Source organism: Gopherus evgoodei, chromosome 1 (assembly GCF_007399415.2).
Source record: "Gopherus evgoodei ecotype Sinaloan lineage chromosome 1, rGopEvg1_v1.p, whole genome shotgun sequence".
Lineage (NCBI taxonomy): Eukaryota > Metazoa > Chordata > Testudines > Testudinidae > Gopherus > Gopherus evgoodei.
This window is the reverse complement of record NC_044322.1, coordinates 211133824-211151746: the sequence shown is the minus strand read 5'-3', so window position 1 is coordinate 211151746 and position 17923 is coordinate 211133824. Positions and strand designations below refer to the sequence as shown.

At 47.2% G+C, this 17923-nt stretch overlaps 1 protein-coding gene across 1 annotated transcript in view; it reads left to right on the top strand.

Annotated features, from left to right (window-relative positions):
• Positions 1 to 1251: 1251 nt before the first annotated feature.
• Positions 1252 to 17923, top strand: part of FSTL1 (follistatin like 1) — a 76969-nt gene continuing 60297 nt past the window's right edge. Inside the window, exons 1-2 of the mRNA XM_030534244.1 lie at positions 1252 to 1402; positions 1549 to 1605. Coding sequence (XP_030390104.1) covers positions 1400 to 1402; positions 1549 to 1605 — 60 coding nt within the window. The 5' untranslated portion in view covers positions 1252 to 1399. The remainder of the gene's footprint in view (positions 1403 to 1548; positions 1606 to 17923) is intronic.

Sequence of the window (17923 nt, the reverse complement as noted above, 5' to 3'; positions counted from 1 at the left end):
GAGCAGCCCTGCTCCCACTATGTGTCAGAGTGATGTGTGGGCTGAGCCACACCAGCCACGGGGCCTCAGAGCCACCAGCACCACCACGTTCCTGGAGAGATCCTGAGCAGCCGTGCTGAGTCCAGTCCCTCCTCAACACATGCAGATGAGACATGTGCTGCTCCCTGAGTCTGGCTGCTGCTGTCACATGGAGACTTGCACTCAGGGTGTGAGCAGCGCCAGCAGGTGAGTGGCAGCCTTTGCCTGGGGTGGGGTGTTGTAGCCGTTTGCAGCAGTGGAACCTGTGAAGCTGTTTTGCCACAGGTTGGAAAGGAGGCGAGCATGTGGCACTGGGCTTGGGAGGTGGGAGGGCACTGCATCTTGGAGCTAGGGTTGCCCATTTTGATTGGTCGTGTTCCTGGAGGTTTCATCACATGACATAACTCATACTACAATTTCTGGAGACTCCAGAATAAACCCTGGTGGGTTGGCAATCCTACTGAGAGACCCCACCGCAAGAGGTCCTGCACCTCTGGGTCTGGCCCCAGAGCCTCTTACTTGCAGGGCGGGTGTGACTGCCCCTCTGCCAACCAGGGAGCCAGCAGGTGCCTCTGTGCCCCTGGGGCACCTCACACACGGTGGGTCCAGCTAGCGTGACTGCCCGTCTGCCAGAAGTTGGGGCCCACCCAAAATTCAACTTTTAAGCTATGTCACTGCTGCACCACCTCCACTCTCTCTCTTTGTGCAGCTCCCACCCACCCAGATTGGAGTAGCCTCTTTTCAGTGCTGGGGGAGATACCAGATAGGGCTCCTCCTCACCCACCCTCTTCCTTTCTTCCCCCTTCCAGCTGCTAGGCAATTCCCCCCTCCCCCAACGAGAGAGCCCCTTCCTCTCCTTGTAGGGTTGCCAGTTTTGACTGGACATATTCATGGAGGTCTCATCACATGACATAATCTTTAATTAAAGAGTCATCTTTAATTCCTGGAGACTCCTGGCCAGTCCTGGAGGGTTGGCACGGCTGACTCCTTGGCACAGCCTGACGCCCCCCCTGGAGGGGCTGGCAGGCTGGGTAGGGCCTGTGCCTGCACGTGGTCGGGATGGATGGAAAGCCTCGGCTCCTAGCCCCATAGCAGCGCTGGGTCCCTCCCACCTAGGGAGTCGGAGCAGGAGGAGCCAGCGCTGCCTCACAGACGCTGCTGGCCCCGGGTTAGCAGCAGCCGGGGAGGAGGAGCGGGTGAAGGGGGCCGGGGGTGGCCGGCTGGGAGGGGCGGAGCTGGAGGCAGATGTGGGGGAAGCGCTTCCCTCCCCGAGCCCTGATCAAATTTCCAGAAAAAGAAGAAGGGGAAAGCAGCAAAGGGCCCGGCTCCGCTTCTCTCCAGCCTGCTCCGCTCGCGCCCCTCTGCCCGAGCCAGGAGCAACATGGTGAGCGGGGCTGCGGCTGGGGAGGGAAGGCTGGTGCTAGGAGGGGACCTCAGAAGAGGGGAGCCCGAGGAAGTTTTCCCGGGGGCGCCTCCTTCTTTCCCTGCCCCCCTCACACGCATCTTTCTTCCTCTCTCTTTCTTTTGCAGCTTTGGAAAAGTCTGGCCCTCTTCGCCCTTGTGGCCATCGCCCGGCTGCAGGCTGAGGTATGTGAGGGGCTCCGGGTTCCCCCGGGCACTTTTTGCCATGACTAGATTTCCAGCTCGCGCACATACACGGCATATTAAGTGTAGTTGCAAACACAGGCGAGAGAGCCCGGCGATATTTGGGGTGGTTCGTGCTCGTAGTCCCACGAATCGTGAGCAGCTTTCATCTGCTGCAAAGTTGGAACCTGAAATCTAGGCAGCGGATGAGCATGAAAGCAAATGTATGTCTTTACCGGGGGAGACAAAGCATCCAAAGCAGGGGGATTTGGGGAAAGACTGGATCGCAGGGGTGGGTATTTGGAGGAAGTAATGGATATCATCTGGGGGTTTCAGAAAAGCGCCCTTGATGATTTACACTTTCCTTCGAGCAATTTAAACAATTAACAGTTTCTCCCTCCAAAGCTTTCAAACAGTTTCATTTCGTGAAAAATACACCCACAGTTGGGAAAAATAATTTTTTTTCTTGGGGTAAAAGTTTCAGCATATAAGTGTGAATGGAGATGTATCCCTTTGGGTAGCTAAAGTTACATCTGCCTGGTTTACTGTTAGTGCCTTTTTGTATTTTAAAAAGCATAACAGAATTTTGTTCCCATGCGCTATATTAGATCTGTAAATCCTCTGCCAAAGTCCTGTTGTGTGATCAAGCTTTAAAGAGAGACTGTACTTTCTCTGAAGAGTTCCTTTTTTACTGCATTGACCTTCTTCAGGAATTAGAAGTTATTAATTCCAAACTCATAAACCCAAAAGTCTGTTGATAGAAAATAAGCGGAATCTGAATTCCTGGTGCTACAGTCTTTGTGAAAGTGAGGTCTGAAACAAACTATTTTATAATTAACGCAGGAAAATGTGGAAGTGATTTAAAGAAAATGAACTCAAGCTGCACTAGGGAGAGAAACAGAATGTGCATTTATGAAGAAAAGAGATCCCTTGGGGGGGATCTTTCTTTCCACTTGCGTTTTATCCCCCTTCACATTTGTTACAGATGGCTAGCCACACCCTGAAGCATCACAATTTGGCTCTGTCTAAAAATGTATAAACACTTATGATTTCCTACAAAACAGCTCATTTTTCTGCCTCCCACCCATTGTCCTCACTACCATGGTTATGGCAGAGACAGGATTTAGAATAATACAAAAGATTTAAAAAAAACAAAGAAACTAAAGCTCTCCAGTACACTCCCCCAGATATCAGCATCTTGCTGAGGAGAGGAAAAATTCAGAGTACTGTGGCATGCCAATAATGGAGCTGAGATGGAGAAGTGATAGGGGGTCACTGCCAAACCGGCCTTAGTGCAGTGTCCATGAAAACTGAGAGGGAATGGATTTGTGCTATAGCATGTATTAACATTTCACATTTTTATGTGCATAATAATACAGTAATACTAGCCTTCTCTTAACGCCTGACATCTTACACAGTCAGTATTTCCATACATCAAGGAGCTGGAATTCAAACGGGAAGCAGTGTTATCCATCTTCTTAGGCACATCTACACATGGAGCTGGGGTGTGAGATTCCCTGCTCATGTAGCCAGACTTGCACTAGCTCTCATCAAGTTAGTGTGCTCAAAATAGTAGTGTAGCTGTGGCAGCACAGGTCGTGGCAATCAGCGGCATAGACTATTTGGCTTGAGTACAAACCTACCCAGATCCCACAGGTGCATACTTGCAGAAGCTAACGCGTGCCGCTACTGCAGCTGCCCGTGCTACTGCAGCTACGCTATTGTTTTTAATGCACTAACTTGATGAGAGCTGGTACAAGCATGTCTACATGAGCTGGGAATCATGCCCCCATCTTCCAGTGGAGATGTAGGCACAGGATAGGTCGACACTAAGGCTATGACTGCACTACTGCGGTAAGTTGACCTATGCTGTGAATAACGTAGCTGGAGTCGACGTGCCTTAGGTCGAATTACTGCAGGGTCTACACCCATCAATTTACCTTACTTTTCTCGTTGGTTTGAGTACAGGGGTCGACTGGAGAGCGATCTGCTGTCAATTTGGCAGGTCTTCACTAGAGCCTCTAAATTGACCGACGGTGGATCAATCTCAGAGTGTCAATCCCAGCTGCAGTGTAGACATAGCCTTAGAGTGGTATATACAGTAGAGATAATGCATGCCCAGATAGCGTGGGTATAAATAGCAGGGTAGAAGGTGAGGCACTGCTTAGGTGAGTAGCACAGAGTGACCCCCAGGGTATATATTCTACATGATTCTCTAGAGTCTAAACCCCCAAGCATTGCTTCCCAAGTCTACACTGCCTTTTTTTATCAGTGTCTTCTCCTGCTGCCGGAGCCTTTTTTCACTGCCTCCGCAGGCTGGAGCCCTCCACATGTAGGTACACAGCACAGTGAGTGTGGACTCAGCCTGCCTCTGTCACTATGGCATAATTAATTCTGGTCAATGTATAAGACAAAATCTCTTTGTAAGAAGGTGTGCATTGGTACAACTGCAATATAAATGTTAAATAATAACCATGACAGTGGTCCGCGCACAAGAGTAGGAGCTCGTGGATTTGGATCAGGGATGAATTTGTACCCTGATGCCAGCTGTGTTACTAGTATTCTGGTTAGCCCAGGGGTTCTCAAACCGGGTGTCAGGGCCCCTCAGGGGGTCACAGAGTTATTATGTAGAGGGGTCGCAAGCTGTCAACCTCCACTCCAAAGCCCATTTTGCTGCCAACATTTATAATGGTGTTAAATATATTTAAAAAGTGTTTCTAATTTATAAGGAGGGTCACACCCAGAGGCTTGCTTTGTGGAAGGATTTGTAGGTGCCTTAATTTGTTTTTATGCCCAAATTTAGGCACAATAATATCTCTGTGCCTTAATCTTCCCATCTATAAAATTGGAATAATAAAAACTTAACAGCCAAGATTTTCAAAACCAGGTTTAAAGTTAGGTTTTTCAGTGTGGATTTAGGTATCTGAATAGATGGTTTGATTTTTCAAAAGTGCAAAGCACCTTACATTTCCATTTCAGTCTATGGAAGCTGGTGAGTGCTCAGCTCTTTTGAAAGTCAAACCATTTAGATACCTAAATATCCCTGGCACATGCTGTGGGAAATCCTGGCCTTCCTGTCTTATGAAGCTGGTTGTGTTTGAAGGCTAACTAGTTAGTGTTTAGAAAACATTGTGAAGTTTAAACCCCTTATCTAAGTGCTATGTATTATTGTTATATGTCAGTGACATGCAATAATATTTTATAAATATAAGTACGTCTTGTTTGCAGTTAAGTACACATCATAGAAACACACTGTGTGCCTCTTTTAGATTTCAGAGATGGTAACCTTTCTAGTTGTTGTCTGCTTTTGGTGGATTCTGTGTTCAGTATATTCAGAAAATTAACACTAGGCATTAAACCTGTAGTCCCTATGTAGGGAAAATTGCTACTAAGCTCTACTGGAGTATCTCTCTCTCTACCTGTCTAGATTTCTATCTGCACTCACCCCAGTGCTACTATTAGGCCCATTAGTAATCTTTCTTGAGAAGAAACTGCTTCAAAAAAGGTTCCTGCAGTTCTTTTGTGAAGACTGGAAAATTGTAGACTTGCCAAACCATGGGAGCTTTTCTTGGCCAAGCTCAGTAACAATCACAAGAGCAATAGACCCTGAGCCCTACCACCCAGATGGAATCCAGCCATCATGCTCATGTAGTTCTATTTATCTTTCTCCTCTGGGGTCATTATCTGGAATCCCCCTCCTGCCCTCTGGTCATGTTGGATGATTCAGTTGGAGGGATCAGGATCTCAGTGCAAGATTTGTATGCTAGTGTCGCAGGATCTGCCATGAAGATGGGACTGCTTGTGTTCATAGCTGGCCTTTCTCTGGGTACAAGGGTTGATTCTTGGAAGCAGAGTTTATAGTGAGGTGACTGGATGGGATTCATAGATTCATAGGCTCTAGGACTGGAAGGGACCTCGAGAGGTCATCGAGTCCAATCCCCTGCCCTCATGGCAGGACCAAATACTGTCTAGATCATCCCTGATAGACATTTATCTAACCTACTCTTAAATATCTCCAGAGATGGAGATTCCACAACCTCCCTAGGCAATTTATTCCAGTGTTTAACTACCCTGACAGTTGGGAACTTTTTCCTAATGTTCAACCTAAATCTCCCTTGCTGCAGTTTAAGCCCATTGCTTCTTGTTCTATCCTTAGAGGCTAAGGTGAACAAGTTTTCTCCCTCCTCCTGATGACACCCTTTTAGATACCTGAAAACTACTATCATGTCCCCTCTCAGTCTTCTTTTCCAAACTAAATAAACCCAATTCTTTCAGCCTTCCTTCATAGGTCATGTTCTCAAGACCTTTAATCATTCTTGTTGCTCTTCTCTGGACCCTCTCCAATTTCTCCACATCTTTCTTGAAATGTGGTGCCCAGAACTGGACACAATACTCCAGTTGAGGCCTAACCAGCGCAGAGTAAAGCGGAAGAATGACTTCTCGTGTCTTGTTTACGGCACACCTGTTAATGCATCCCAGAATCACGTTTGCTTTTTTTGCAACAGTATCACACTTTTGACTCATTTAGCTTGTGGTCCACTATGACCCCTAGATCTCTTTCTGCCATACTCCTTCCTAGACAATCTCTTCCCATTCTGTATGGGATAGAAGAGAGGAAAGCGAGACTCAAAATGTCTTTTACCTTCTCCATATCCTCTCCCATGGGAAAGAAAATGAGTGCTAAGAGGTGAAAACATTATCTAAAAGTTAATCTTTAAGCCTCTAAATCTCCTATATGGTGCACATCTCGTCCCTGGGTACTGAAGGAATAGTATGTAAATACCCAATTAACAGGAAAGGAATCTAGATACTGTTCAGTTGTCTTTACGGGGTCAGAGGACTTGTATATATGGGAAAGTTTTACCAGTTTTGTACACATAACTATGACATGTTAAAACCCTATTTTAGACAGGAAAATTTGTATTTGAACATGTGTTAGCTGGCAGGGGTCAACCCTAGTAGTTTACCTTGACCAGCTAACGTGTGTCAAAACTACAGCACTGGTATAGACATGGCTTCAAGCTAATGGGAATGATGCCATTGACTTCACTGGAAGCAATATCAGACTCAACATTACTTTGAATTTTGTCCTGTCTGATATTAGTGCTCTGACACCATCCACCACCTTGGAATTCTGCCTTTGCATCTCCGCTTGGCAGGTGGTTGGACCTGCATGTCCATGGTGATGGGCACGTTATAAATGCATTAGACAGAAAGAGAGAAGTGACTTAGCTAATGCCACACAGCAAGTGCTCAGGCCTGCAGGGTGTTGAATCCTTTGGCCCAATCCAGCAAAACACTTAAGCCTATGCTTAACTTTACGTGCTGTGCTGTATTAGGCCAGAGAGCTGAGCACCTTGCAGGACTGAGGGCTAAATCAGTAGGTGAATCAGCACTACAACCTCGGAGCTCTGTCCCAAGAACCCAGTGCTATACTCTAACCCATACACCACACTGCTTATACATAGGAATGTTACCAATGATGAATTCAGCAGCCTGGGCTGGTTGGGTGGATATTGCAAGCTTCAGAATATGACAATATGTAGGGTCTGTAATGCATGAGTGTATGTGACTCTGTAGCATCCCTCTACAAACAAAGCTGCTGTTTACTGACAAGTCTGGGCTGTGCAAATTCACCAGCATGCAGCGAGGGCCTTCATCTGCCAGAGCACAAATTCTTTGCCTGTGATTAACAGGGAGCTGCTGGTGAGAGGCAGTGTAGTGTGCAGATCCCCTCCCCACACAAGACGAGGGGAGTGATTGAAACTCGTAGTGTTGCCTACTGTTATTGGAGCAGCTGCTTCCCCATCAGGAGGGACTAGGGGCACCTTTGATCTTTCTTGTGTGGTGTTACATGTCGAGGAACATTTTTCTTTGTACAGATGAAAGTTTATGACAAAACTCTGCCAGATGCATCCTTCCAAAGTAATGAGACTCCTGTTAACCAGACTTTGTTTTCACATCCCATCCCAGGAGCCAGATGAGATTCCTGGAAGTGCCTTGTTCAGCCAGATTGTGTCTGTCTCCACGGGAGCCTCTGTTATAGACATTTCTGCTATATTCCAGCTGATCTAAGAACAAAGTGAACGTTCTTTATAAAGGTTTATTCCTCAGGCTGGTGTCTTTGGTGTTATCAAAAGAAAAGACTAAAACTGTTAATACTCTGGTTTTATTTTAGAGATGGGTCTGAACAATAGAATTGGACCTAGATCTAAACTTTTGCAGAGTTTGTGGGTGCTCTGAGCTATGGTTATGGGTTCTGATGTATTCTATGGCATCCTGTGTGTCCTATCAGTTATGAGCCCTCTGGAGCTGGAACTGTCCTCTTCGTACATATCTGTACGTAGCCCAGCACAATGGGACCCTGATCCTTGATTGCAGTTCCTAGGCCAGGGGTGGGCAAACTACAGCCCATGGACCGGATCCGACCCCTCAGGGCTTTGGATCCGGCCCACGGGATTGCCACCCTGCACCACATCCCTGCGGCTCCTGGGGTCAGGAGCGTGGCAGACGGCTCCACGCATTGCCCTTGCCTGTGGGTACCTCCCCCGAACCTCTCATTGGCTGGGAATGGGGAACTGTGTCCAATGGGAGCTTTGGAGGAGGCACCCACAGGCAAGGGCAGCTTCCTGAGGGGCCGCAGGAACGTGGTCCTGGCTGCTTCCTGAAGCGCTGTGGGGCCTGGTGAACAGAGAGAGTGCTCAGCCACGCATATGGCTGTTTCCATCGCTTCACACTGGTTCAGCAGACATAAGTGACACATAGAGTGACAATCCTGGAATCTTTTTATGTAGATAATGAAGAAGGTGCTGGATTGCCAGACCTAGAGGCTTATGTCCTGTGTTTAAGCAAGCTTTTCCTGTCACTCCATCAGTGTGTCTCAATCCTGACCTCCTTCAGTGGTCAGAGGGGAGTTCCAGCCTGTGACCCATTCAGTCCTTGATCTCTCTGCTGGAGCTGCCAGTTTAGATACCAAGGTGCTCCAAACGTATGATGATGGGCACCATATAAGCATATAAGGCTGCTGATAATCATTGTCATTTATGCTGGCACTGATGGCAATAAGAGCTCTTAACAATTCTGAAGTGGGCTGAGACCAGTGATTCATCTCACCTAGGCTACTGAGCAGACATCAGATAGTAATAATTGATTATTATTTGCTTGGTCTGCAACTCTAACCAGCTACTTAGAGGTCAATGTCTGTAGAGCCTATTCCCAATCCCCTGAGCCCTGTGAAGTCTGATTTCCTATTCCACTCCCTAGTTCCCTAATTCCTGCAGTAAATACTTGGAGGCCCAGATGTTGTTGCTGATTCCTGTTAGTTACTATACAGTTAAATTAAAGAATAGCCTTTGTGACCAGTCAGTCACAGCGAAGATATTGGGACCCACTGGGCTGGGAGTCAGGCTGAAAGCTCCTTTGTGATGAACTGGCTAGGAAGGGGTAGGGTGTCAGGTGGATTTGCAGGGAAAGGGATCTCATGTCTCCTTAGCTCAGCTGTGTCTGGATCCTTCAATCCCACTTTCAAGCAGCCGAGCAAATGTGGGGGTGAAGCAGACTAAAGGCTGATTTGAAAGCAGGAGCTGGCTTAGTGGCTTTTGTATCATTGGGGGATAAACGACTCCTCCCTTGCTCTCTGAAACATGCCCAGAATGCAACCAGACAGCCAAGACATAGGAGCGACAGGCGGAAAAGATCTGTTAGGACCCATCCAGTCCATCTCCTGCTGAGTAGCACAGGGTGGTTCCCCATAGTGCTCCGGGACTGTACCCAGTCCACTTTTGTCCCAAATGGTATGATGTCCACCATTTCCTTGAAACACTATTATACTGTCTAATGTTCTCACAGGTAGCAAGTTGTTCCTGCTAGTCAGCCTACATTTTCCTTTGCTTATTTCATCCCATTATTCCAAGTAATACCACCTAAAACTGTAAGCTCTCTGGCGTGCAGATTAACTTTTGTTTATGCGTGTGTACAGTGCCTAACCCAGTGAGGCCTTGATCCCTGACCTGGATCTCTAGGTAGGTGCTGCTGCAATCCTAACAGAGAGAGAGGAATCAGTGCAGACAGAGGATTTGAAAGACTAGGTAACATGACAAGAGAAAGGGGCAGGTTTCAGAGTAGGAATGCAGGGTGACCGTGCACACCTCATGCTCCACCACAGCTGTCCCAAGCTAGGCTAGGGCAGGGTTTGGAGCAGGCCAGAGGAGGGGCTGAGGTGTGGCCAGGGAGTCCATGGACTTTAAAGCATCTTCATCCATTGACAGGAGATCATCAGCCACCATCACCAGTGCAGTGTCTGCACAGCTCCCAGACCAGAACCCCAACTGAACAGGTCAGAGACGTTTGGACTCTAACTCAGGGGTGGGCAAACTGGCCCTTGAGCTCCTACTGGGGAGCAGGGTCTGGGGCTTGCCCCGCTCTGGCACTCTAGCCGGGATGCAGGGTTGGGGGCTGCTCCATATGGTTTCTGGAAGCAGCGACATGGCCCCCCTCCGGCTCCTACACACTCCAATGGCCCCACTCCAATGGCCCCCTCTGGCGCTCCAATGGGAACTGCAGAGGCAGTGCCTGTGAAAGGGGGCTCTGCATGCTGCCCCAGACTGCCTCCTTGTAGGAGCCGGAGAAAGGACATGCTGCAGCTTCCGGGAACCGCTTGAGGTAAGTGCCACCTGGAGCCTGCACCCCTGAGCCTCTCCCCTTGCCCCAACCCCCTGCCCCAGCCCTAATCCCCCTCCGAACTTCTCTGTCCCAGCCCAGAGCACCCTACTGCACCCCAAACTCCTTATTCCCAGCCTCGCTGCAGAGCCCACGCCCCCATCTGGAGCCTGCATGCCTTCCCACACCCCAACCACTTGCCCTGATCCCCTTCCACATCCTGAACTCCTCATTTCTGGCCCCACCCCAGAGCCAGCACCCCCAGCCAAAACCCTCAACCCCTCCCATACCCCAACCCCAATTTTGTGAGCATTCATGGCCTGCCATACAATTTCTAGTCCCAGATGTGGCCCTTGGGCCAAAAAGTTTGTCCATCCCTGCTCTAGATGCTGCTGGAGTTATCTTGTTCTTGATGATTTTCCCCAGAAATTGGCATTTCAAGATATGCTGATAACTGGAAAGATTATCTGCCGCCAAAAGTGGTTTCTTTGTAATTTTACACTAGGTCACACAGAATCTTTGACAGAGCTAAGACTTGAAGCCAAAATCTTGATGATCTAGCCAGTAGGTGGGGCTTGCTCCCACATTGCTCCCTGCAGATTGCCTGTAATTTGTGAGAGTATTTCTTTAACTGGCCTTCACTGGTAAATATTGGTAAGAACTCAAAACCGTAAGCCTTCATCACAAAGCTCCATTCACTGCTGATTTCATAGTTAAGTCTTCTCAGGTGCCTGTCCTGCCAAGTAGGAAAGTCAGTGGAGATTCAGAATGTCAGTTGGAGTGGGAGGTAGAGTAGTTTGATTTGTGACTGAAGCCCAGAGAGAAATGTGCCGATCTAAGAAATCTGTCCATACTTAGGACACAGTATGGGACAATAAATCTCCATCTATCACAGTGGCCCAACAAACTGCAACCTCAGGGCCAAGTCTGGCTCGCAGGATCCTGTAATACAGCACTTGGCTAGTCCCTCCTTGTAACTGCTGCACAAGGATAAAGCAGATTAGCTCCTAAGACTTCAGGTGAAAAATGAGGAGTTTCTATGCGTCCATCAGGAGAGAGACAAATGAGGCAGAACTCTCAAGTTGCTGGCACATTGCCAGCATGGCCCTCAGTGGTGCACAGTTTGGATGTTGCTCCAGGTGTACAGTCTGGGGCTATTTTCTCAATGACTAATCAGTCTGGAATGCAATTCCTAGAGGCCTTTCTGTGCCACTGGGACCCCTGCCATTAGAGCACAGGTAATTGTAACCCGAAGCCAACTGCTTTCCTGCTGCATGATGTAACTCTTCGCAAATATGCCAAGCTACCTTTGGGCTTTCTTCTTCAGCCTTATCTTTGGCTGCTCCTTTCCTTTATAGTTGAGGAAGGGGCACTGCATATGAGGAACTGTTTTCCAGCCCTCAAAGCTCAGAGGTCATGTTAGCCTGGAATCCAGGAGTATGGACAGCTTAGGTAGTGAAACTGGATCATTCATCTTTAGGTCACTGATCTGAATTTGGCTTTCATCAGCAGAAACTGTAGTATCTTACTGACAGGCAGACCAGTGTGTCAAGATAAACCTTTTATTATGAGCAGGGACTATGTATAGCAATGAGGTAACAGACTTTCTACTACCCTGTGTACTGTAGCTTGTGACTGCCCTGACCTGGGCTGCTTTGTTTCTGACCCAGCAGGAAGTATGTCCCAGGAAACCCAAAGACTGCATGAAGGGTGTACAGGAACTCTTGTAAGTGCATTACTACACTTCCTGGAGGACATAGGCCTTGTCTACATTGCAGAGACTCCAGTTGTATAGCTAGGTCGATGTAGCAATGCTGGCATAACTCTGTAGACATAGCCTACAGTGATGGAAGGGGGTTTTCCATCAGTGTAGGAACATCACTTCCTCAAAGGACAGTAGGTAGGTTGACAGAAACGTTCGTACATCACCTTGGCTATATCTACACCAGGGGTTAGGTTGCCTTAACTACAGCACTCCTGGGTGGATTTGTCACATGCGAGTGCTGTAGCCTCACTGACCTAAGTTTTACATGTATACCAGGCCTGACTCAGTAGGAGAGAAACTGCAAGTCTGATGGCTGTTTGGTGGCTCCATGTGATGTGAGCTGGTGAACTCATTCCTGTCCCTAGAGGAGGAGGAGGTGGTGGTGTGAGGTGTGTGGTGTCAGAAAATAACCTTCCATATAGGGTACTCATGGGGGCCGTCTCAGAAGTGAGGCCAGGGATTGAATTGCCACAGAGACTCCATTTCTCTTTTGTCCCTGCAGGTGAGGCTCCAGCTGGTGCTAAGTCACGTCACTAGGGGGTAGTGTGAGGGAAGCTTGTTCTGCCACTGCCCAGGCTGCACCTATTCTGTGGCCAACGAAAGGACTTCAGTGTTCAGGTTGTCAGCTACAGCACTATATCCACCCAGATAAAAGCAGCTTCGCCTGGCAAAAGATGATTATTCTTACCTTGTGAAAACAACACTGTGGTCCACTGTCACTGAGTGTCCCAGCTCAGTGTGTGTGTGTTGGGAGAGAGGGGGTCTTGCCAGCCCCTTGCTAGTCTAGTAACAGTTAATAGACATTCATTTCAAAAATGGCCACTGGACTTTTAACTCCACGTAGCAGAGTGTGGCAGGGCCCCCTTGGCTTCTGCCTCTGCTCGGTTCACAAAGCCACTCAGAGACCCTTGGTTTAGTAACCACTGGTGCACTTTATTCTCAGGCTTATTCCCACCACTGTTTCACCACGTACAAGTAACCCTTCACCATCTGCAGGGAGGGGAGAGCTACCTCCCTGCTTCCATTCCCTGCCTTTTCCCTTTCATCCTGCTCTCCCTGGCTTCCTTCTCCTGAGGCTTTTAAGCAGCCCCAGGCTAATTAGGTAGCAGCTGTCTCTGCTTCCCCAGTTAGGGCCAGGTTACCTCCAGCCCACTCTAATTTGTTCCCCTAACAAGGAGTTGGTGTGGCAGGGCTGAATCTGCCACCCTTTGCCCAGCACCCCGTCACACTCCACAACAGAGAAAGTTTGTCACACTTTGTAATTGAAGGTGCAGCCAGATTGTCAGGCCATGACGTGGGGCTGGGTGTTCTGGGTTAGGTCCAGTCAGCTTCTCTCCTGCCCCAACACCACCCAGCACCCCCTCTTAGGAGAAACAGGCAAACCTTTTTATGTCATCTAAGGAGTCTGGAATGCTAATGCCTGATGGAAGTGCTTGGAGACCTAAGTTCACTGCCTGTCTTCCCCAGGTGACACTGTTCTTTGGGCCAGTGTTTCAGGGCGGGGGCACCTCCAGCACGGGGCAGAGAAGAGGTATAGTACAGTAACTCCCCACTTAATATTGTAGTTATGTTCCTGAAAAATGCGACTTTAAGTGAAACGATGTTAAGCGAATCCAATTTCCCCATAAGAATTAATGTAAATGAGGGGGGTTTAGGTTCCAGGGCACCTTCCCCTACACTGCGAGCACCAGGGGCAGGGGGCTCAACCCTCAGCCCGCCCACTCCACCCCTTCCCCTAAGCCCCACCCTTGACCTCTCTCTTCTCCCCCCCACCTCCTCCCCCTTTACTTTGCATGCTGCATCCTGGCTCCTCCCCTCCCTTCTAAATGCTGCAAGCCAGCTTATTGCCATGTTCGGGGGACAGGGGAGGGAGGGGGGAGGCACATTGAGTCCTCGCTCCTCCCCTCTCTCCTGCCCAGGGCAATCAGCTGGCTTGCCGCGTTCAGGAGGCAGGGGAGTGAGGGGGAGCCTGCGCACCGAGTCCTCACTCCTCCTCCTGCCTCCAGAACGCTGCAAGCCAGCTGATTGCTGCGGGCAGGAAGCGAGGGGAGGAGAGGGAAGGCGCTAATCCTTGGGGTCTGCCGGTGGGCGGGAGGCACTGGAGGGGGCGTAGGGAGGCTGCCAGCTGTGGAGACAGCAGGCAGCCAAACAACATAAGAGTGGAGCATTGCTCAACTTTAAATGAGCATGTTCCCTAATTGATCAGCAATGTAACAATGAAACAATGTTAAGTGGGACGATTTTAAGTGAGGAGTTACTGTACGCCTCGTCACACTGTTACACATCCCCGACTCACTCGCGCTGTCTGTATTGTGCTTTTGAAAGAATGCTTGTGCAGGTCTCTGTTGACTATGCTGAAGAGTCAGGACTCTACGGTTACAAAATAATGGTGTGTAGATAAGCACACTCCCTGTCATGCAGAATTGCTCCCTACAATGCACTTATTAAGCCATACATTTCAAATGTGGCTACTGCCCAACCTGAGACACTTTAAAGGGGCCTGAGATTCAGAATTTGCCAAGCACCCATCTGCTGCAAAACTGACCCTTTCACAGTGTCTCAAGTTGGTGCCAAGAATCAGTCGTCACTTTTGCAACTCCTGGTCATTAGTGTCTTAGCCAGTCTAGCTTTTTATGTCCCATATTATGCTGCCTCCTTCCTATTCTTTGCAGAGACAATGCCACAACCTAATATCTCTCCAAGTCAGCCAGTTTTTCTTTATATTTTTCTTAAATAAATAAGGTAAATACATATTCCCTTTCCTTATTTCATTCCATTAGTTTTAGTTATAGCCCTACGTTCATGAATACATAATTCCCCTACCACCTCATTTCCACCCTTCAGATATTACAAACCTACGTTGCCTCCACTCCTCCATGTTTAGCTCTTTAATGTCCTCATAGGACAGTCCCTGCCAAAGAATGGTCACTCTTTCAAGTATCTCCTATTTGGCCATGTCGTTTTGGTAACATGGTGCCCAGAACTGAACATATAGTGGCCTCTCCAAACACTGTGGAGGAAAGTGATTGGAGGTGCAGTTAGTCATGGGGCAGTGGGGATGACATGTCAATCAGATGCCTGCATGGCAATGAAGTACAATGGGATCCTCCCCGCTAACTCTGTTATCTATTGTTTTGCCATTGACTGAAAGATCTCAGATGCTCTAACAGCCTAGGAGTGTATGAGACACCAGCACAGAGTCCTTGGAGAGGTGAATTAGTTGGGGTCATCATGATTTTATCAGGACAGTTTTACATCCTGTGCACAGTATTAAATTATATGGAGACCCTCTGCTGAAGCCTGTAGGCAGAACTTGCCCAGAGTCACAAATGCATTACTATCAGTGAAGCTTTTTGAGACCCTTGGATGGAAGTTGCTGTGGACATGCAAAGAACTATTATTACTTTTTTTATATTTATCAGAGGGGTAGCCGTGTTAGTCTGCATATGTAAAAGCAGCAAAGAGTCCTGTGGCACCTTCCAGACTTACAGACGTTTTGGAGCATCCGACGAAGTGGGTATTCACCCACGGAAAGGTCATGCTCCAAAACGTCTGTTAGTCTATAAAGTGCCTCAGGATTCTTTGCTGCTTTGTTTTATATTGTCTGTTGTTATAGTAATAACATTTTTCCAGCCACACTGCAGGCTAAATTATTGAAAAATGAACAGATGCACATGGGTAGTAACAATGAAATCGAGTTCTAAAATGGGGGACCCCCCCATTTGGGATGGGGTACACTTGAATGCTGTCGACTGACCCAGAGATAGAGACAGACATCCATGGAGGCAGAGTAGTGTATAGAGGCGGGGGGGGGGGAGGCGTTTTCAAAACTCGCTTCCTCTCTGAGGGGAGCAGGAAGTCGCTTTCATGGCTTATCACTTATTCATGGCTTTTGTTTGTAGCACAGAGATAACAAATGGAGACATGCTGTAGGGATGGCACTTGACATTATGATAATGTAGATTCTCTATTAATTTAATGTTGTAGTTCGGCAGCAGCTCTATGAACAGGGCAGAATTGCTCACTTTCCCTGACAGGCCTATCTAAGGTTGACAATGAGAAGAAGATGGGTTAGCGATTCCCATTAGTTGCTATGGCAACCACCAGAAATTACTTTCCTTCCTCCACTTTTTTCCTTCCCCTCTCCCCCAGCAGTGAAGATGTTAAAACAACAAGGTAACATTTTTTAAATATTTCAGCTGTTGTCTTCTGATTTTAAAAAGTATGTTATTAATATTTTTATAGCAAAGTCTTTATGTATAGGAAAGTAGAGATTATAGACTGTGATTAGAGAGGGGTAGGCAACCTATGGCACGCGTGCCAAAGGCGGCACGCGAGCTGATTTTCAGTGGCGCTCGCACTGCCCGGGTCCTGGTCACCGGTCCGGGGGGCTCTGCATTTTAATTTAATTTTAAATGAAGCTTCTTAAACATTTTAAAAACCTTATTTACTTTACATACAACAATAGTTTAGTTATATATTATAGACTTATAGAAAGAGATCTTCTAAAAATATTAAAATGTATGACTGGCACGTGAAACCTTAAATCTGAGTGACTAAATGAAGACTCGGCACAGCACTTCTGAAAGGTTGCCGACCCCCGGATTAGAGCAAGCAACTACTTTTCAGAGACTCTGTTCCATGCCTGGCTCTGCTACCGATTCACTGTATGACCATCTACAAGTCTCTTGCTTCCAAATTTTTCAACTTGGAGGCCTAAAAGAAGGCATGAAAAACCATGCTTAGGCACCCAAGTAAAAATGGTCTGACTTTTTTAAATGTGCTGCAGATCATAGAATCATAGAATATCAGGGTTGGAAGGGACCTCAGGAGGTCATCTAGTCCAACCCCCTGCTCAAAGCAGGATCAATCCCCAACTAGATCATCCTAGCCAGATGATTAGTACTTCTGAAAAATTTCCACGTGTAAGAAGGGGTAATGCTAATAATTGCATACTGCACAGTAGATTTTGAGGATTAATAAATTGATTGTAAAATGAGAAATTCAGATTAAAAACACTAGCAAAATACAAAGTGTTTTTATTACTGTTTAATGTAAATACACCTCTTCCTCGATATAACGCGACCCGCTATAACACAAATTCGGATATAATGTGGCAAAGGAGTGCTCCGGGGAGGTGGGGCTGCGCACTCCGGTGGATCAAAGCAAGTTCGATATAACATGATTTCACCTATAATGCGGTAAGGTTTTTTGGCTGCCGAGGACAGTGTTATATTGAGGTAGAGGTGTAAATATATAATCCCACCACTAAAAACAGAAGTAATGCTATGCAGAAAAGTAACTGTAGAAGTAGTACTTTTATATTTGTACACTACTACTATCTGTGCTGTCTATGAGATTCCAGAAGTAATCTGCTAAATTTAAATGCGAAAACCCTCTGCTAATGTAATATTGAGACCACATACATAAATGCTCAAAACTCAAGAAATGCAAACGCTGACATTTTCCTAATAATGTGAACTCATCCATCTTGCACATATATACTATTTTCATATTAGTTAGGTCCTACAAATCATATCACAGTATGTGTGACTTTAAGCACATGTGTTTTCCCATTAAAGACAATAGGAATATTCAAATGCTTAAAGTTAAACAGATCTGTAATTGTAGGACTGGGTCCTTAAAACTATTAAAAGCTACCTTTACTAATGCCAGTGACCCCTTATTCACACAAACAGTTGAAGCACAATCTAGCCCAAGATGAACACCTATATATATTGTTGTCCCTCTTCTGACCTTAGTATCCCATTTGTTAAATCATGTTGCCCCTCTGCTGACTGGTGGCAAAGTTCTGGGGCCCTACAGATTGGCTTCCCAGGACCATGGAGTCTGGGTATATTCTAAGTGTAACTTTGTTTTATTTACACACATGCACTA